Here is a 21,996-nt window from a genome sequence, read left to right on the forward strand (position 1 = left end):
GCGCTCACAGGACTGCTAGTGGTAATGCTTGCATTCCTGTTAAATTCTTGAGCATTAGTCTTTATAACCATATTCCTGAAAATGATTCCAGTTTTATTTTTTCTCATTTTTTGTATGTTTACCTTTTTGTGTATTGTCTGTCTGAAGTAGAACTCAAAAAAGCCATAATCATGTATTCTCTTTGTGTAAAGTATGGTTATGTTTGTCTCTTATATATCTCTGAGTAACTGAAAATGTGAATGTGTGAACCTCATGAGAGGCGATACTTCAACAACCAAAAAAGCAGCATAAATAGTTGATACTTGAACTGAGTGTCTCAAACATTAAAAAAAAAAAGTGTTTCAAAATAAAACATGAAAAAGTTCTGAGTTGCTTTTAAATTAGTTTGAGTGTGTGTGTGTGTGTGGTTGTGTGTGTGTGTGGTTGAGTGTGTGTGTGGTTGAGTGTGTGTGTGGTTGTGTGTGTGTGGTTGAGTGTGTGTCTGTGGTTGAGTGGTTGTGTGTGTGTGTGGTTGAGTGTGTGTTTGTGTGTGTGCTTGAGTGTAAGTGTGTGTGTGTTTGTGTGTGTGCTTGAGTGTAAGTGTGTGTGGTTGAGTGTGTGTGGTTGTGTGTGTGTGGTTGAGTGTGTGTGGTTGAGTGTGGTTGTGTGTGTGTGGTTGAGTGTGTGTGTGGTTGAGTGTGTGTGGTTGAGTGTGTGTGTGTGTGTGTGTGTGTGGTTGAGTGTGTGTGTGGTTGAGTGTGTGTGTGGTTGAGTGTGTGTGTGGTTGTGTGTGTGTGTGCCTGCACTGCACGTGTATGCATGCGTGTTTGTTAGCAACTTCCCTGTAGTTTTTTTGACTGTGTCATAATGATTTTAACAACAAACTGTCTACTGATATTTACAACTCTTGTGAGGTTTCAATAGTATCTCTGCAGTAGTTCAACACACACTTTCAACAGGTTCAACAAAATGCAAGCATCCACATTAAACTTTAAACTCAAGAGTAGGACACCAAGCTTTCTTTATTCATAACAGCTTGCCTTTAAACATGTGCAGTTTCAGTCACACCAAATCTTTATCACATTTATAGTAAGAGTTAACTTGAAATGCTTCATCACCAGGCAGACTGCACATATTCTCTCACATTCAATCTAGCTAAAAACAACTTTCAAACTACACACATTCACAAAATGCAATTCCGCATTATTTCCCAGGAGTATGCCCCTAATGGTTTTACCATGAGGGCGTAAAACAAAACTTATCCAACATTATTCATAGGAACATCATATTGTGCATTTTAAGAATTACAGCATACCACATTATATTCAAGTTATAACCTCTAGCAACGTTGTTAATGTACTTCTCATTCTTCACCCAAAATCAGTAAGATTAACAACTGACATGACATTTTTTTTTAAATTACTACAGTGGTACCTGCCATGAAAGGACACCCTTGGGACCAGCCAAAAGTGTCCCTCCATTGCAGGTGTCCTGTCATGACAGGTATATTTTGGTAGAGATAATAGACAAATGGACAACATAAAGTGTCCTTTAAAGGGAGGTGTCCTCTCATCGGAGGGGCCACACATTACAGGTTCCACTGTACAACTTTCCACCTCCCCATCCCAAAATTCAAAGCTTACCCATCAACACCTATTGCAGATTTACTGAGGATTATGTTGCAGCTCAATCTGCTCATTGTGCATTACAAACAGTCATTCCATCAAAATCAAATATCTGCTGCCCTTCCAGAGTGTAGTTTACTTTCCTTAAGTCTTAATCATTTCAAAAGTTTATCACCAGAGTCAGTAAGTACAGTGGAACCCCCCTTTTAAGACCTCCACAAATGTGAGAAAATCACGTCCTAAAGAGGAGGGAGTCTTAAAATGGGGCTACATTTACAGAGGTCATGAACAGAAAGTCTGAAAAAACAGGGTCTTAAATTTAGGGGTCTTAAAAGGGGGGTTCAATCGGGAGGTCGTGAGTTCGAATCCCGGTCGCTGCCGCCTGGTGGGTTAAGAGTGGAGATTTTTCCGATCTCTCAGGTCAACTTATGTGCAGACCTGCTAGTGACTTAACCCCCTTCGTGTGTACACGCAAGCACAAGACCAAGTGCACACGGAAAAGATCCTGTAATCCATGTCAGAGCTCGGTGGGTTATAGAAACACGAAAATACCCAGCATGCCTCCCCCGAAATTGGCGTATGCTGCCCGAATGGCGGGGTAAAAACGGTCATACACGTACAAATCCACTCGTACTAAAAACATGAGTGAACGTGGGAGTCTAAGCCCATGAATGAAGAAAAAGAAGAAAAAAAAGGGGGGTTCCACTGTATATGTCTGGTTCAAGAAGAAAAGTGACACGGTCATGCAACAGTCTTCTGTTTACTCCTGCTTGTCAGTGTTCTGCTTGATCCTTTATGTGTCTGGTTCAAGAAGAAAAGTGACACGGTCATGCAACAGTCTTCTGTTTACTCCTGCTTGTCAGTGTTCTGCTTGATCCTTTATGTGTCTGGTTCAAGAAGAAAAGTGACACGGTCATGCAACAGTCATCTGTTTACTCCTGCTTGTCAGTGTTCTGCTTGATCCTTTATGTGTCTGGTTCAAGAAGAAAAGTGACACGGTCATGCAACAGTCTTCTGTTTACTCCTGCTTGTCAGTGTTCTGCTTGATCCTTTATGTGTCTGGTTCAAGAAGAAAAGTGACACGGTCATGCAACAGTCATCTGTTTACTCCTGCTTGTCAGTGTTCTGCTTGATCCTTTATGTGTCTGGTTCAAGAAGAAAAGTGACACGGTCATGCAACAGTCATCTGTTTACTCCTGCTTGTCAGTGTTCTGCTTGATCCTTTATGTGTCTGGTTCAAGAAGAAAAGTGACACGGTCATGCAACAGTCATCTGTTTACTCCTGCTTGTCAGTGTTCTGCATGATCCTTTATGTGTCTGGTTCAAGAAGAAAAGTGACACGGTCATGCAACAGTCATCTGTTTACTCCTGCTTGTCAGTGTTCTGCTTGATCCTTTATGTGTCTGGTTCAAGAAGAAAAGTGACACGGTCATGCAACAGTCATCTGTTTACTCCTGCTTGTCAGTGTTCTGCATGATCCTTTATGTGTCTGTTTCAAGAAGAAAAGTGACACGGTCATGCAACAGTCATCTGTTTACTCCTGCTTGTCAGTGTTCTGCTTGATCCTTTATGTGTCTGGTTCAAGAAGAAAAGTGACACGGTCATGCAACAGTCATCTGTTTACTCCTGCTTGTCAGTGTTCTGCTTGATCCTTTATGTGTCTGGTTCAAGAAGAAAAGTGACACGGTCATGCAACAGTCATCTGTTTACTCCTGCTTGTCAGTGTTCTGCTTGATCCTTTATGTGTCTGGTTCAAGAAGAAAAGTGACACGGTCATGCAACAGTCATCTGTTTACTCCTGCTTGTCAGTGTTCTGCTTGATCCTTTATGTGTCTGGTTCAAGAAGAAAAGTGACACGGTCATGCAACAGTCTTCTGTTTACTCCTGCTTGTCAGTGTTCTGCTTGATCCTTTATGTGTCTGGTTCAAGAAGAAAAGTGACACGGTCATGCAACAGTCATCTGTTTACTCCTGCTTGTCAGTGTTCTGCTTGATCCTTTATGTGTCTGGTTCAAGAAGAAAAGTGACACGGTCATGCAACTGTCATCTGTTTACTCCTGCTTGTCAGTGTTCTGCTTGATCCTTTATGTGTCTGGTTCAAGAAGAAAAGTGACACGGTCATGCAACAGTCTTCTGTTTACTCCTGCTTGTCAGTGTTCTGCATGATCCTTTATGTGTCTGGTTCAAGAAGAAAAATGACACGGTCATGCAACAGTCATCTGTTTACTCCTGCTTGTCAGTGTTCTGCTTGATCCTTTATGTGTCTGGTTCAAGAAGAAAAGTGACACGGTCATGCAACAGTCATCTGTTTACTCCTGCTTGTCAGTGTTCTGCTTGATCCTTTATGTGTCTGTTTCAAGAAGAAAAGTGACACGGTCATGCAACAGTCATCTGTTTACTCCTGCTTGTCAGTGTTCTGCATGATCCTGTGCTTTGTGTACTTGAATTTCCTTGGGTCGACGCCTAACGCTATGAGCCTCGACTCGCTGATCATGTCGCCTGCCTGATAGCCCTTATTCTTTGGTTTGCCGTCCCCTTTCTTCTTCATCTTCTTTCCTTTTCCTCTCTTTTTCACCACCTGCGAAGGCTGGGAACTGACACCCTGTGGGTTCTTCTTTTTCTTTTTCTTCTTTTTTATTTCACTGTTTGTTTTTTCTTCCAGTTCTGACGTCTGACTTGATTCTGGTTCTGATTTTCGTTTACCTTTTTTCACTTTGATTTTCTTGGGACTGGGCTCCGACAGTTCACTTTCACTTGAGAGTTTCGCCTTCTTTTTCTTTTTGTTTGGCGATACTTCAGATTCTGTTGACTCGGCAACCACAGGCTGCTTTTCTTTTCTTTTCTTCTTTTTCTTTTTGGGAGACTGGCCAGAGTTTGAGTCTGGAACACTGCGGCTGTTTTTGTTTTTCTTGGGAGATTGTTCTATTTCAGTCTCTTCTAAGCTGACATCCACTTCTTCGTCCATTTTGTGCTTCTTTCCCTTTTTCTTGGAAATGACTTGGTTGTCCTCCTCCTCTTCTGCTTCTTCTTCTTCTTCAGTTTCATCACTGCAAAATACGTGTGAAAACTGTCATGAAATACTACTCCAGCAAGATATATGAATACAAAAAAATCCTCAACGCACACTTGAAATCTTCTATTTGGCGTGCACTGGCAGAATGCACACAAGAAATATTGCCCAAAATACACTGTGAGGAGATTGTCACAGATCTAATATTTTCTAAAACAACGAACTGAAACCACAAATCCAAAAACAGATCGACTACTTTCTTTCTTTATTTGGTGTTTAACGTCGTTTTCAACCATTCAAGGTTATATCGCGACGGGGAAAGGGGGGAGATGGGATAGGGGAAAGGGGGGAGATGGGATAGGGGAAAGGGGGGAGATGGGATAGAGCCACTTGTCAATTGTTTCTTGTTCACAAAAGCACTAATCAAAAATGTGCTCCAGGGGCTTGCAACGTAGTACAATGTATTACCTTACTGGGAGAATGCAAGTTTCCAGTACAAAGGACTTAACATTTCTTACATACTGCTTGACTAAAATCTTTACAAACATTGACTATATTCTATACAAGAAACACTTAACAAGGGTAAAAGGAGAAACAGAATCCGTTAGTCGCCTCTTACGACATGCTGGGGAGCATCGGGTAAATTCTTTCTCGTCCCAACCAATATATGGGACTCCCCCTAACCCGCAGGGGGCAGATAGACTACTAACGTTCCAAAAATCAGAATCAAAATACAAGAAAGGTATGTTATTGGAACTTAAAAGAACTTGACTGTGCACTTAAAAGACCGCTGGGTTGAAGATCAGGGTACGTAACGTTTTGATGTGTCATAAATATAACGTTCCAATAACATACCTTTCTTCTTTTTTAACTGAAACCACACACACACACACACACACAAACACACACACACACACACACACACACACACACACACACACACACACACACACACACACAAACACACACGCACACACTTCTGACTAATGACAGACTACAATCAATCTGCTGAACTCACATGGGTTCCATTAGAGAGGGCAGAATTTTCTGCTTTTTCCTCTGCATCCTAGCCTGCTTGTATTTGCGCACTTCGTACAATTCATCGTCTTCATTCCTGCACAGAAAAGAACAAAACCACTGATAAACAAAGCAAAAACGGTTGAGCTTACAGAGGTTTGGGGAGTTTATTTCCCCCAGTTCTCTCCCCCCCCCCCCCCCCCCCCCCCCCCCTACTGAACATTTATTCATTAGCCTGCAATTCACCATGTTTTTACGACACAATTTTATCACTCTCTCATCATGTCGAGAAACAAACATAAAAAGGTATTCTTACCTAAACTGTGTGATTTTCTTCAGGGCGGCCCAGGCATTCAGTTCCTTCTCTGGACACCTCAGAATCTGAAAAGAAAGGTCACTGTTGTCATACTTCTGCAACTTCCATTTTGAATGTTGAACTTTGTTAGGAAAGACATCTTTCCCGTTCTCTTTACAAATGACTTGAAACCTTTATAACTCCATGAAAGATAGTCTTTTTACCCCGTGTTTCTGACCACACTTATGTGTGTCTGTGTAAATATTTATGGTGTGTGTGTGTGTGTGTGTGTGTGTGTGTGTGTGTGTGTGTGTGTGATTGTGTGTGTGTGTGTGTGTGTGTGTGTGTGTGTGTGTGTGTGTGTGTGTGTGTGTGTGTGTGTGTGTGTGTGTGTGTGTGTGTGTGTGTGTGTGTGTGTGTGAGTAAGTGTGCTGCATGCGTGAGTGCCAGTGCGCGTGCATGTTTATGTCCGTGTTGACTAACCTCTTCCACACTCAATCCGTAATCGTTGGGGACAGTTTTGCGATATCTGAAGCGACACTTGACGTCACCGGCGATGATGTCCTCACAGTCCAGCTTGAAGTACTCATCCAGGTAGTCGCCAAAGGGGTGGTCACTTCCCTCATACTTCTTGCACACTGTCAGGAGCATGAGAAAACAAGAATCAGTTCCATCATCATCATTCAACAATCATTCAACAATTCATAAATCATCATTTAACAATCTGATGTTAATAAAACAAATAATAAGATCCATTATTATGTCACTTATGCTCTCATATTGAGTATTATCATGAGCATACAGGGTTTTGCTCCTCACTGAGTTCAACTATAAGAGCAAGCAGAAGCATTCTGATTTTAATTCAAACATAAAGTGTACATATAAGTTTTTAACATCAGTAAGTAAATGCATAAACAGAAAAACTCACACAGGCTCTTTTTCTATCATGAAAGCAAAAAAATCACAATGGAAAAATTCACAATCATATAACAGGATGGCATATTTCACTTGTTTACCTTGTTAACAGAAAACATCAAACATTGGGACTTTAATAGTATCAAATCACCGACATGTTAACGCCTGAAATTGATTGTTAAAAAAATTCTGCAGATAACTTCTTGACATAGACCACTTTCCTTCCCCCCTCAAAACCCATACTTACCCCAAGTTGTTCAACTGACAGAACCCAACCAATAATTAATTAACTGGTAAAATAAATGCAGAACAACTTTGCCCTCCACAATTACAGTTAGTTCTGTTTTGGAAAACTTCAGAACATACCATCATCGAAAGCTGGCCTCTTCTTCTCCATCAGTTGCTTGAATTTAGATTTCTTCTTTTTCTTGCCTGATGTGTAGGAGGCTTGTGCCGGGTCCCAGTCAGCATCCATCTGTGATGTGCAAAATGGGGATACATTTCAAGAGGTTATACACAGAAAATTTGAGAAAGCAGGGTCTTAAAAGGGAGGGAGTCTTGAATACATGAATTTGCCTGTCAAATGGTTGTGTGATGTGTCTAGTGTGTTGGCGAAGTGTTTTGTGCTTGTCACCTCTCGCTTTCAGCCCTCACCGCTGGCTAGCACCGTCCTTTTCAGGACAACGCGAAAAGAGAGCAGCTTGCGTCAGCCTCTCCTGCCAGTACATAACCTCTCCACAGCAAGCCCTCTGTAGTGCCTCCATCGTGGCGACAGGCGTGAACTGGGTACCGAAAGGCCCCAGGCTGAACTACAAGGACTCGGAGGAGGTTGGCCCCTAGATGTGTGGCATGCAGGCCCACCGGCGTGTGGATACGCCCTGGTGCCCACGAACCAACCCCCAACTATGGGTTAAATAGCCGGGCAGGACAGGCTCGTCAACCCTGGAAGGCAGCTGTCCTAGCAGAAGATCACTCCAAAATTAAAACGAGGGCAGAGGAGGCTCACTATCCCTGCAAGGAAACTCCTCTAGGAGAAGGACCACTCCAAATTTAAACCCACGTAGTCCCCCGAAGACGGAAGACATCGGCCATTAGGCGGGGAGCAGACCGGATGTCTACGCTTACTACGACGAATACATGAATTCTGAAAATAACTCTGTCAGGCCGTGAAAAGTAGGATATGCGCCAAAATGGCTGCGATCTGCTGGCCGATGTGAATGCGTGATGTATTGGGTAAAAAAATTCCATCTCACACGGCATAAATAAATCCCTGCGCCTTGAATATGTGCGCGATATAAATTGCATAAAATAAAAATAAAAAATTAAAAACATAAATCCCTGCGCTTAGAACTGTACCCACGGAATACGCGCGATATAAGCCTCATATTGATTGATTGATTGATTGATTGAGGTCTGTATGGGTTGTGGGAGAGTGACCATTTCTTGTAACTTGTCCACAAACCCGACAGAGTTATTTAAAAAAGACACGTCTATTCGGGGGTGTTCCAGTGTATTAAAACAAGGACCACAAGACCTCATAAACTTATTAATCTATTTTTTTGCAGATACAAGTGACTACATACCTTCTGACAATATATTCCACTGTAAAGCAGAACAGGAAGGTGGGTTATACGATAATGTTTACCCCTCTGTGAATTTACTATCACAGGGAAAGCCTGTGTCTCTTTGTCTGCCTGTTTCATTTATCTGTAAAGGTTTCCTTGGGTTTGGTTTGACAATACATTCACTGAAAAACACACCAGAGACAGTAAAAAGATTCTACTTCACTCACAATCTCAACAGACAGAGAGAGAAAGAGAAAGAGAGAGAGAGAGAGAGAGAGAGAGAGAGAGAGAGAGAGAGAGAGAGAGAGAGAGAGAGAGAGAGAGAGAGAGAGAGAGAGAGAGAGAGAGAGAGAGAGAATTTGTTTTGATATTGTCATCCTAATCTTGACTATTATGAGTGGACTATTTGCGCCTCGATATTTTATTTATGTTCTTACGTTTTATGTTGTTTATTGTAATGCTGTATACACCACACCTGAGTTTCTCCTCGTTGAGATAACAAAGTTCTGTCTATGTCTATACACATACTTACGTTAAAGTCTGCATCCTCATTACCATCGGCAGAGGTACTCGCTCCTTGCTCTGAGTTGCCAGCTTGCTGTTCTTCATGACTGGCCCCCTGGCTGCTTGAAGGACCTGTCCATTTGTCCCAGTCCTCTGTAACAACAGTAAATGCACATCCATAATTGTGACCCTCCAGCACGGAATGAGTCGCATGTCACCTTTGCATGATTTTTACATTTTTACATTTTCTTAAAGAGTGTTTTATGCTCTATCCAGTGGTGAAACCTGTTTTAGAAAAGAGCGAAAACTTTTGGAGTTATAAGCCTGTGACTAAGGTCACACTGATACCTGACACCTCCCGGGCGTATATTAGGCCTAGCCCAGAACCGCGTGAGGTGACATCCGACTCGTTCCGTGGTGGATGGTCACAATTGTGGACTGGGTGGCCGAGTGGTAACGCACTTGCGCTCGGAAGCAAGAGGTTGCGAGTTCGACCCTGGGTCAGGGCATTAGCAATTTTCTCCCCCCTTTCCTAACCTAGGTGGTGGGTTCAAGTGCTAGTCTTTCGGATGAGACGAAAAACCGAGGTCCCTTCGTGTACACTACATTGGGGTGTGCACGCTAAAGATCCCACGATTGACAAAAGGGTCTTTCTTGGCAAAATTGTATAGGCATAGATAAAAAATGTCCACCAAAATACCCGTGTGACTTGGAATAATAGGCCGTGAAAAGTAGGATATGCGCCGAAATGGCTGCGATCTGCTGGCCGATGTGAATGCGTGATGTATTGTGTAAAAAAATTCCATCTCACACGGCATAAATAAATCCCTGCGCCTTGAATATGTGCGCGATATAAATTGCATAAAATAAAAATAAAAAAATAAATCCCTGCGCTTAGAACTGTACCCACGGAATACGCGCGATATAAGCCTCATATTGATTGATTGATTGAATTGTACTGTTCAACCTGCCACAGCGACCAATAATGACCACCTGTCCTCTTCAACCACCCCCACTCCCAAGGATCACCAATGATGTTTTCTATATGATTTACCTTTCTACAGCGACCACCTGTCTGTATTAAGCACTTAAGTGGGTCCCTTGGACAGGTTGGAGTGTATCTTCAAAGAAAAATAAGAAGGAAAGGCATCTCAAAGTTCTGTAAGTTAATGTTCTACTAAAACCTATTTGTATCGTTGCTGTAAATGTCTCATGACACACACCAAATGTACACATATGCACACACAGAGGTAAACTCATGGGTGAAAGCTATGAAAATCAAATTGACTGAAAATTTTTTGAGGCAGGGGTCCAGGGGCCGCCCAGGCCCTGGCGGGGTACGGGGTAGGGCCGAAAACGAATTTTTGCATTATACATTGTGATTTTGTGGCCTTTCCTGGCAAAAAAATACACTTTTTGTCACTATCATGCAGGTCAAAAAAAGACCTTCAGATTCTAATGATATGGTAAAAAGGGTAAACAAAATCAAAACAATTCACAGAAGTAATCATTTTTCTTTTGTATCTTTTCACACTTGCATCTTCCAACACAACGACACAATTGATAACAATTAACATTGACAACAGCCAATTACTAAATGAAATAGAAACTGAACAACTGAACAACTGAAATAAAAGTTCGAAATATTTAATTATAAGAAGCAAACATTGCCAGACAGGCATTGAAATAAATGATGAAACAGAATGTCACACATGCAAACAGCATGATGTAGCACTGCACAAAGTAGCAACTAAGCAGTAGCATCTCTTATAGTGCAAAGTTCTCAAGGAAAAGCACTTGAGTTTCAAGCACCAAACTTATCACACACAGTTTTAGTTTCATGAACTCCAACCAGTCCCATCGCCATTTGTTGGCTAGACCAGCATCAATAAGATCTGTCCATGCGTTTTCCGTCAAAACCGGTATCTTTGTCGCAGAAATCGTGTCACCACTTCATAATGCCTGCCAAAACGCGAGAACTTTTTTTTTATCGTGATGCAGAGCAAATCCGAAAGCGAAGAAATCTCACCTACGGGGTTTACCGCATAGCAGTTCAAAAACGCGTTCCGATTAAAAATTAAAATTTTTTTTTTTTTTTTTTGAATAAAAATTGCGGATTGACGGAATTTCCGTCAGACTTATTTTCAGATTGACGGATTTCAGTCAATTGACGGGCTACTTTCACCCATGTAAACTTAGTTCATAATACATAGGCTACATTTACGTTAGTCAAAAAGTGCTACAATCGGAAAGAGACAATCAGAAGTCATTTGGACCAATGTTGTTTAGTTTTAAATGCACATAAAAATAAAACTGAGCTAAAGATGACAGTGACATTAAAGTGCCTCCGTCTCAAGCCTTTTTTTCAACCAGACCAACCATAAAATGGCATGGTCTAATTAAAATTTGAACGAAGTTGCTCAGTAAAAATAATGCAAGCAAAGGAGACACACAAAAATCTACAAGAACATATCAATCTGACTACTATCTCATACGATTTCAGGAGTGCTTTTATGCACAGATTGAATTCACAAAAAAGCCTTACCTTCATCACCGAAATCATCATCATCATCATCCTCAAACTGTGGCTTTTCAAGTTCTTCACCCTCATAGAAATCATCACCAAACTGATCCTGAACAAAAAATGACAAAGGGCACTGTGAATGACTTGAAAGCAAGAGAGAGAAAGTTTGGTACAAAAACTCTAACTTGTTGCAAACATTAACAATTATTATGCTTTTCAAAACATGACCTATACTATGTCCATAAACTTCAGCTGCGATTCAAAATTAAACCTCCTATCGATATAACCACTATACCATGGCTTCATGCCCTCATACATAGTATAATTCTACTGCACACGTCTATGCAGTCAAAGCTATTAACCATGACAATGTTTCAAATTAGCTCAACCAACCAGTTTCAGGAACCCCCCATTTGAGGAACCTCCTTTTTAGGATAAGCCCTCTTTCAAAGCCTTTTTTCCTGATAACCCAGAAGGGCTGGAAGGGTGGAGAGTCACCATACAGTGATTCCCCCCACTCCCCTTTTAAGAAACCCTGATTTGAGGCCCCCCCCCCCTTTTTTTTTAAGACTACCTGATTTAAGATTCAACTTATCAAGACCCTGTTTTCTCAGATTTTCTGTTAATAACCTCTGAAAATCCAACCTTTTCAAGTCCAGATTTTCTAAGAATTTTGGAGGTCTTAAAAGGGGGGTTCCATTGCAGCACACAGAAAAACATTCTAGAAAAGTGGAAACAGCTTCAACCCTTCATCTAACCTGCATCATCTTTTCATGAGCGGCGGGATCAAACTCCTCCTCCATGTCCTTGGCAGAGAAGACAACGTCAGGGTTCCCCGTCACCTGCTTCAGCTGGTCCAGCTTGTCCAGTATCTCCTTCCTCTTCAGATTCTTCAGCTGTCGAATCTCTTCCAGCTTGCTGTCTTTCTCCTGTAAAAACATACACAATACAATGTAATGTTGTTCCAAGTATCTCCTTCCTCTTCAGGTTCTTCAGCTGTCGAATCTCTTCCAGCTTGCTGTCTTTCTCCTGTAAAAACATGTGTAAAAACTGTGTGGGAGATCGGACAAAAACATTCAGAACAAAATATGAAATGATTCCAGTCTGCAGAGGGTCTCTTTTCAAGTGCTTCTATCTCCCCCAGCCAACTGTACTTCTCCTGCAAAAAAGCAACTACAAAACAAAATACATGTATGCAATGTGGATCTAGTCTGTCAAGAATCTCTTTCCTTTTCAGTTTGTCGGCTACTGAATCTCCTCTCGCTTTCAGGCAGATCAGCCGTGCCAGGAATCAGCACATATATTGTTTAGTACCCATTATATTTTTTTTAAAAAAGATCAAAACTAACCATCTGTTTTCTCTCTTTTATCTCCTGTCGTTTGCTTGCCCTCTTGTTCTCCTTCTGTCGCACTGTGTTTCCTGGATTACGCTCATATGTCTTCACCTGAAAACAAAAACAGGCAGGTAAGTTCAGTGGAACACCCCCCCCCCCCCTTTTAAGATCCCGTAATTTAATTAAGACTCTCTCCCTTTTAAGACTTTGTTTTTTTTGGGTATTATTTTTTTTTTGGGGGGGGGGGGGGGGGGGGGCGGGGATGTAGCTCAGTCGGTAGCGCGCTGGATTTGTATCCAGTTGGCCGCTGTCAGCGTGAGTTCATCCCCACGTTCGGCGAGAGATTTATTTCTCAGAGTCAACTTTGTGTGCAGACTCTCCTCGGTGTCCGAACACCCCCCGTGTGTGCACGCAAGCACAAGACCAAGTGCGCACGAAAAAGATCCTGTAATCCATGTCAGAGTTCGGTGGGTTATAGAAACACGAAAATACCCAGCATGCTTCCTCCGAAAACGGCGTATGGCTGCCTAAATGGCGGGGTAAAAAAACGGTCATACACGTAAAATTCCACTCGTGCAAAAAACACGAGTGTACGTGGGAGTTTCAGCCCACGAACGCAGAAGAAGAAGAAGAAGAAGACGTTGTTTTCCCAAACCTCTGTAAATGTATCCCCATTTTAAGACCCCCTTCTTTGTGAGACCTGAATTGATCAGATTTGAGTAGGTCTTAAAAGGGAGGTTCCACTGTACACATTAAAGAACAAAGTAAATACACCTGACCAGAGACACTTTGTTTGAATGGTGTACACAATAAGTATTGATCTGCTTCAGAACATAAATTCTGTTTAATTAGCACACTTATGTGTGACATTTAACTGGATTTTTTTTTACACATCCCCCCTCCCCATACCCTCCCCCGCACCCCCCCCTACCCAAACCTCACCTTAATAGACAAAAAACATGTAGTTTACTTAACTTTATTCACACATAGGGTTTTGAATGATGGCAAAACCCTTACACACACACTGATCAGCTCACGACACATTCATTATCAATGCTGAACCCTCACCCCCTTGGCAATAGTCTGTATTAGTATCAATTAGTTATTTACAAAAGCACAGTTAAAATTAATTCCCGCCTCCAATCCTACATTTACACACAATCACACCACGCACAACATACAAAATCGTTGTCAGGTTCTTCAAAGCGGAAGTTGTATTTGTTTTCAAACTCCTCCTGCTGTTCAATGGCCTCTTCATCATCGTGAAGCTCAGCCATCTGCTGTTCATACCAGTCCCTGCAATGAGGGTAATAGATGCTCTTAAAATCGCTTTTGCAACATGCTCAACATTCTAGAAATTGACTGAACCCTCATAATATCATGAGCTTTAATCTTTGAGAGGAAGCACTGGTGACTGTTCAAGATAAACGATATATGAGAGAGAGAGAGAGAGAGAGAGAGAGAGAGAGAGAGAGAGAGAGAGAGAGAGAGTTGTGTGTGTGTTGTGTGCAAGCATGCATGCGAATGTGTGTGTATATATATGTATTATATGTATGTGTGTGTGTGCGTGTGAGTGTGCGTGTGAGTGCCTGTGTGTGCTAGTGTGTGTGTTCATGTAGGCTTGGATCTGTGTGTGGACATGTAATTATTATGTATGTGTGCGTGTTCATGGATTCAAGATATTACAGAATTTGACCATTTTCAGGATTCCATATCCGTACAGGGAGAATTAAGTAAAAATTGTGCTGGCAGGTGTAGCACATCATTGTGCTTTCACAATGAAATTATGTCAACTGTGTAAAGCAATACTGATATTATCTTTTCTTGACATACGCAAATTCCATAAAAATGTTAGTTTATCCGCTACTGAAAAAGATATTTAACCTAATGTATAAGTGAAAAATACATCCACTTCAAGACATTGTGCAAAAACACACCATACTTACTCATCTTCAGGTTTTGTTTTGCTGCGGAATCCTTGCCCCAAGACAATGTTCCACAACTCTTTATCATCTTCATTCACGTCTGGACGAGAGTATATTTCTCTCAGTGGAGCCTACAAAAACAGCTCTACCATATTAACCTGTGATCAGTGTATCTTATGATATTGCATATAAATAACAATCAAAGCAAGTAGTGTTTCATTCACCTGTTGCAGCACACGTACCAGACAAAATATTTAACCTGAGAGCAAATACAGAATAGACTCAATAGAGAAAGGTGTATGTACAAAGCATGATACTATGCCTGAAGTACTAAAAACCTGGCATAACATTTAAACAAGGTCTGGTGAATTTACTGTTTTAGCAGCATCTTTTGTTTGGAGTCCAGACTTTCCAATTCGGGTTTCAGAAACATGATTTAAATCAAGAAAATGTATACAAACCAGTTCTTGTGCGATGTCTTTATCTTTTTGAAGGTCTGCCTTGTCTTTTTCTCCCCTCAGGAACTGAATGTACTCCTCCTCTTCTTCTTCCTGCAAAACAAGAATGCATCAGATAAAAATTTTTTATTCCATTTCAAAAACTGATTGGAAAAAAAGAGTTGCATTTTCTTTTCAGAGATCAAGATTGAAATATACATTACAATGGACAAACACACGGATAGATGGACAAACAGAAATATACACACACATGCTCACATACCAACACACACAATCTCTCTCACTGGCACATGTTACCTGTTGTCTTCTTGTCTTAACCCGTGTTTTCAGGAGGTCTACTTCTTCTTCGTCAGAGCTGACATCTGCTAGTACACCTGTGATGCTGCACACAGAAACACATCAATCAAAATCTTGAAACAAAGGGCAAACATGTTAGCATACTATCAGACAGCAAAGCAACAACAAAACAAAGGACTTTTTGCTATAAATACATCAATTTCTTCAAACTGAAAAATAAAATAAAATAAAAGTGGGTGTGGGTCTGGTAGCTCAGATAGTAAAGCATTGGCTTTGTCATCCTCGGGTCACTGAATCGAATCCAGGCCAAGACAGACCAACTTTAAGTGATGGATCTGAGACAGTATCCATGTCCCACCCCTCTGTCTTAGATGTGTCACAGAAAAGACCTCAATCATTCTGCCGAAGAGCATATGGGTAACTCTTGTTGCTGTTGGCATTCCACTGAGCAGAAGTGATCCAAATTTCCCAGCAATGGGATAATAAAGTATCAAATAAATAAAAAAATGGAGTAATGGAGGTCTAATTACCCCACTTGAGATAGCCAAAAGGTTCAAGGAACATTAAAGGCACAGTGCAGCTCACAGCCTTCGTTTTGCGTTTTTGTTGCAGCTGAGTGCATTTACAGTTCAAAAATCTTCCTATGGTAGTAAAACAAACCCAAAACTACCCAACGACGACATCTGTGAAGCTCGACAGTTTCTTGTTCATGCGAGTGCATAAATTAACCTAGTTATTACGTGGTGTTTGGTCGGAGTTCGATTCAACTGAGTGATTCCGGCTTCCATTTTGTTATACACAAACTCATGATGACGTCTGACATAGTTAGCTAGTGACGTGTCTTTTTGTGCATGATGTGGTGATTTACCTGATCTAAATTTAGATCCAAAAATAGGTCAAGACCAGCCGGGTCCGAGTACGAAATTAATTCGTAAAAAAATTGCAGTTCTTGACTCTTTGGGTGCAAGTCAATGAAACTTGGTAGTTCTTCTAACGGATAGCTGCCTGAGGTATGACTAAAAGCCCCAGGGGCTCCGTGCACCTGGATTTGACAAGTTCAGTACCTTTAAAAACCATCAACTAACAGGGTTTAACCTGGGAGAAAAAGGCGATGGGACATTTGTCCCCCTCAACCAAATTCCGATGGGACATAGTCAAAGGCAAGAAACGCCAAAGAGGCCTGTACGCATTTTTCACCAATGATACAAAATGGTGCAATATATATGGTGCCCAATTAGCTCCTATATCGTATTATCCATGTGTGTGTGTGTGTGTGTGTGTGTGTGTGTGTGTGTGTGTGTGTGTGTGTGTGTGTTTGTGTGTGTGTGTGTTTGTGTGTGTGTGTAATCCAATGTAAAGTGTACATTTTGTGGCGTAGTGGTACGTAATCTCAATGCGCCCTTTGACGCACTGAAGGGAATTGTGATGGGACATTTTCAGATTTAATGCGCCAATGGCATACCTGTCAAGTCCTACGCATTCTGCGTAATTCTTACGGATTTTCGGTATTTTTTGGGTCCTACGTCGTATACCTCAAACCATACGCATTTTCAGCATTAAAAAAAAAAAAAAAAAAAAAAATTTTTTTTTTTTTTTTTTGCTGGCATGGACTGCCGTTCATTCATTTCTGAGGAGGAGCTTGCACCAGCCACACAACAGAAGTTCTGGCATGATGTGCGCCAGTTCTACATGGCCTGTGTGAGGAAAATGTTGAATAAATTTCCATTTGACAGTGAAACCCTGCAACACCTTCAAGTGCTGGATCACAGTCTGGGAGCTGACACACTGACTGCCTTCTTACAGGTCAAAATTAACTCTGATGCATGCTGCCATGATTTTAAGGTGACTGGCAGCATGATTGACAAAGCAAAGATTTGCACAGATGAATACAACAAAGAACACAAGTGACAAGTGACAAAAAAAATGAACGAACAAGAGTGCAGTGTAAATGTATTACATGTAGTGGTAAATAAAGAGCAGTTTGTGTAGAAAGGAATTTATGTGTTTTACTTTTAGTTTGCGAAAAACAATCTGATTGGTTTAGTGTGTATGCGTGAGAAGTTGAATTTGTGCGTTTAACCACATCCTGATCCACGCATTAACTATGGTTTTTGATCCCCAACTATGGTTTCTTATGCCATTTACTATGGTCAGAGGCCAAAAGTACTTGACAGGTATGCAATGGCGCAGGGCGCACTAGTAAATGAAACCCTGAACAAACCACCGCCTGGGACACTCACTGGAAAGAAGATTTAATGCACAACTAGTCGAACATTGAGACAGAGATAAACTGGTGGCAGGGTTAGGGATGAAAAATGGTGACATCCAGTGATACCATATAGCTGGCAAGAGGAGTGAAAACATTGCTGGGAGGCATACGAATAAAGGAAAGAGGATTAGGAGGATTCATGCTCCTGCTCTACATGCCGGTTAAGTTTGCTGGACAAGCCTTCTTCCCCTGGTTGTAAACTAGACAAGAATGAAAAATCTCTGATCTCAAAAAACAAACAAAAAAAAGGATAAGAAGTGGAATGCGCTCACCTCTTTTTAATAGCATCCTGTTCCTCATTGTAGCTTGGACCCTGCATTTTTTTCTGCATCTCTTCATCCTCCTCGTCATCGTCACTCTCACTCAGAATCCTTCAAAATCACAGACATGGAAAGACATATATATGATCACTCATATTGCTAAGACAAAATGATGTCAAGGAATAAGTTTGTGAATTGAAAAGTACCGTATTTTCCGGGTTACAAGGCTCTACAGCGCATAAGGCGCACCCCCTTCTTTTAAAAAAAATTGTAATCCAGTCACCCATTGGGCGCAGGGGGCCGATAGGGCGCACCAAAATTGAAAAATATCGAAGAATGAAAATAAGCCGCACATCAAAGGAAGAACACAGAGTGGAAATATGTGTGCTCTGTGTGTGCGGTGAGATCAAAGGCAGGTCCATTGTGATAGCTGGGTTGCCTTGTTTATAGACACTGAGCTTCTTCCCAGGGGTCAATGACCCAGTTTTAGCTATGAGAGGTGGTTCCCCTGTCATATCTTCTTCTTCTTCTTCTTCTGCGTTCGTGGGCTGAAACTCCCATGTACACTCGTGTTTTTTGCACGAGTGGAATTTTACGTGTATGACCGTTTTTTACCCCGCCATTTAGGCAGCCATACGCCGTTTTCGGAGGAGTGTCATATCTGAGAGAGGAAACACTTCCTGCACCAGGGTCAGTGACCGAGTTTAACCTACGGGGCGGTCTCTTTGATGTCTTGAGAGGAAACTTGGCCAGGGTAGTATCTAGTAGCTGAAACATGCATTATCACAAGTGGTTTGACTGGTACTCGGGCGGTCTCTTTGATTTTTTTCGTATTTCATACATGGATTAGGCGCTTCGTTATACAAGGCGCAGGGGTCAAACTCGAGGAAAAAAGTCGCGCCTTATGACCCGGAAAATACGGTACTTCAAAACTGCTAAACAAATAATGAAAAATACATGTGCGCAAAGTTAGCACATACACGAACACTCTTTTTTCTCTCTCTCTCTTTCAGCCTGATGAAATTTCTTATAGCATCTCCAGAACTAAAAGCTCATTTGAGTCATAAAGCATAAATATGGAGCATCTTCCAGAGGTTTATAGAACAAGCATACTTACCCTCCCTTTTCTGTGATCAGTTTTCTTTCAAAGTCCTTCATGTACATAGGTTTGTCCTCTTTCTTTTTCTGCTTCTTTGATGATGGCCCCTCCGATGTGTCACCTTTGCTGTCTTCCTCCTTGTCGCCTGAGTGAACAGAGACAAACATCTGATGTCATACAAAGAAACAACACACATGAAATGAATTTCAACTTGTAACCCCAAGAAAGAAAACAAAAGCAAAATAACATAAAATTTCAGAAAATATACAAAGAAGCTGGACTAGCTTTGCACTGCATTACTTGGCAATGACATGTAAACTGCGCTACTCCTCAGCATGTAAAGCTGATGAAAACAAGTGGGAAAATGTTTGCCAGCCCACCACTACATGTTTCGTTTCTGGCTGTTTTGCCACATTATTTGCTAACATAAAACAAAAAACATAGTTCCATGATTTAAGAAAAAAATGGAAAATCCTTAACAGCAAAATCTTACTGTCATAAAACTTGACATCCTTCTGATAAATGCGAGGGTCGTTGCTCCGCACTGCAGCCAACACCCGATACCAGCTTTTGTCCACAGTTCCAGTGAGAGCCTTGAAACAAATTGAAGCACAAAATTAACAGAACATTTTAAAGTGAAGTATATATTTATCAAAAAGGGGAAATGAAATGCAGAATAAATACATTTATTATACAAATATTTACATGTTATTTTGTTAACATTCAATCTTCTTTTATATTTTGTGTTTTTCTGTAAGTGTAACTTACGTGTTCTTGTTTCTTTAAACATTGATATTGTTGTTTTCCATTCCAATGCACAATGCTACCTGAATTCTAATGTAGCAATCTCTTCATTTTTACTTTGTTTTTGTTTTTTCATGGAAAGAGAAATAAATTAAATAATTGCTACAGATATAATTATGACTATGAAAAATGGACTTCATTGCCAAACCTAATAGTTGCACTTACACCATTATACTTGAAGTCTAAGAGATCATGACACAAGTAACTAAACACTTTAACGTTGAACAAAATAAACCTCACTTTCCATAAAAAGTAACTGCATCCCTCTTCTTGCTGATAGCTTGTTCATTTCTACCCTCCTCAGTTCAATCAAAACCACACCCAATTTAATTTCAAAACATACCTCTGCATCTTCATCCTCATCCTCCTCAGAGCTGCTGGAATCATTCAGGTCAATTTCTTCTCCATACTTCGTTTTCACTATTAAACAAAAGTTTTAATAATAAAATTAGGATAGGAAGAAGGGAAAATGGGAAGCATTTCCTTTAGAGAGTAGGTTAAAGGCATGTTGTTTGTGTAGTAAAGCCTGCATTAGGCCAAAAAAGAGAATATCTACTTCAGTGGTTGTGACCTTTAACACTAGGCCGTAGCCGGAGAACCTGCGAGTCAGTTACGGAGCCCCCAGTATCGGGGACCGGCACTCTCCACAAGCTACCTTTATTTGTTGAGGTCCGATGGGTCGTTCATTTAAGATTTTCTTCTAAAGTTCAATTCAAAGAACTGTGGTCTTTGCTTTTTGGAGAAATATTAATGGAGATCAGTTTTAGACTAAGAAAGACTTGTATTTCGGCAACAGCGCGATCACTGATGAGCGACTGACCCGTAGAGAGAAATGCGGTTTGCTGGGGTGTAAGATACATAGGTCGGAGTGACTCATGAATGCAAAACATATTTATGCTTTGCCATACCTGAAACAAATTTGTTGTTTTTTGTTTGTTTCCATGTAAATAATTTATTCACTGCATTTTGTTAACTAAGATTGCTCAGTTCACCCTAGCCTTGGGACCACCGACCAGTGATTCACGTTGCTTGGTTCACGGACAAATCTGTTCAGTGATCAATACCAAATCAGTGACTCACTGACTTGTGAGCTTTGTTGTTGCCATCTCAGTTGGATCACTGAAATGCTTTGGAATAAATAAGAATAGAGAAAAAGAAAGGACAGTTAAGAAGAAAAAACTGAAACAAATGAAAGAAATTAAAAAGAATTTTTTTTAAAATCATGAATGACATGATGGTAGGGCTTGAACCAACGACCTCACAAACCGTAGCACAGTTCGCTAACAACTGATACCTGCCAGGATAGGGAAAACTAGGAAGGTCTATATTTTGTGAGATACCAGAGACTGCATGCCGGTTCTCGAGCCTGGGGGCTCCGTAAGTAGTAACCGACTTGCCGGTTCCCACGCCACTTCGTAAACACAATAAATATAATGCAGGAAAATAAAATTGAAGAAGACATTCTTCTTCCTTGACCTCCTGGCCTGTCAGATTTGTGTTCATCTGAAATTGATGGGCATGACTTCTAAGTTCTAACCTAACAGTGAGAGATAAGAAGACCCAACGCGATAAAATTAGTGAATGTATCAATCCATCACATACACGAACTCTAAAGCGACCACAGCTGAACACGACTGGAATTTCTGCTACTGTAAACTTCAGCTGTGTACACATGCTGATGCTGACACATTACAACTTCAACTTGTTCAAGGTTTGCAATCTTTGCTCTTTATTTTGATCTGCTGTGTATCGGACAGAAGAACCCCAACCAACATAATTTACGTACATTTCTGAAGTTCCTCGTTTTGTCTCCACGTGGAATATTTCTTTGCATAGTCTCTGTTTATTTCTAACTTGATATCCTCTTCGTCATCTGACTCAATCAGAGACTTTTTGGAAGCCATGCTGCCGGAAGTGTGGTGTCACAAACTGCGCTGTTTAGAAACTCGAACCAAATGCGTACCACACAGTTTAAAGAAAGCACAATTTCTTAGTTAGTACTGAATTAATTTTGTAATCATCATGCTTTAAACATGAGAAATACGTTGTACATTGGGTATCCAATACAAAATATTGCAGTTTTATTATCATCATAATAAAACGTTTCCTGTTTCGTT

The 21,996-nt window shown here is 40.9% G+C and overlaps 1 protein-coding gene across 1 annotated transcript; it reads right to left on the reverse strand.

Annotated features, from left to right (window-relative positions):
- Positions 1-983: 983 nt before the first annotated feature.
- LOC138967061 (protein KRI1 homolog) lies at positions 984-21,793 on the reverse strand. Its single transcript, XM_070339519.1, has 18 exons — positions 21,666-21,793; positions 20,223-20,299; positions 19,569-19,668; positions 19,094-19,220; positions 17,989-18,087; positions 15,448-15,532; positions 15,154-15,243; positions 14,714-14,823; positions 13,949-14,063; positions 12,783-12,878; positions 12,192-12,362; positions 11,455-11,542; positions 8,938-9,062; positions 7,207-7,315; positions 6,409-6,563; positions 5,947-6,011; positions 5,632-5,727; positions 984-4,650 (listed from the first exon to the last, which is right to left on the reverse strand). The coding sequence occupies exons 1-18, from the start codon at positions 21,781-21,783 to the stop codon at positions 3,999-4,001; spliced, it is 2,478 nt and encodes an 825-aa protein (XP_070195620.1). The 5' UTR covers positions 21,784-21,793; the 3' UTR covers positions 984-3,998.
- Positions 21,794-21,996: the final 203 nt, after the last annotated feature.

Source organism: Littorina saxatilis, linkage group LG5 (assembly GCF_037325665.1).
Source record: "Littorina saxatilis isolate snail1 linkage group LG5, US_GU_Lsax_2.0, whole genome shotgun sequence".
NCBI lineage: Eukaryota > Metazoa > Mollusca > Gastropoda > Littorinimorpha > Littorinidae > Littorina > Littorina saxatilis.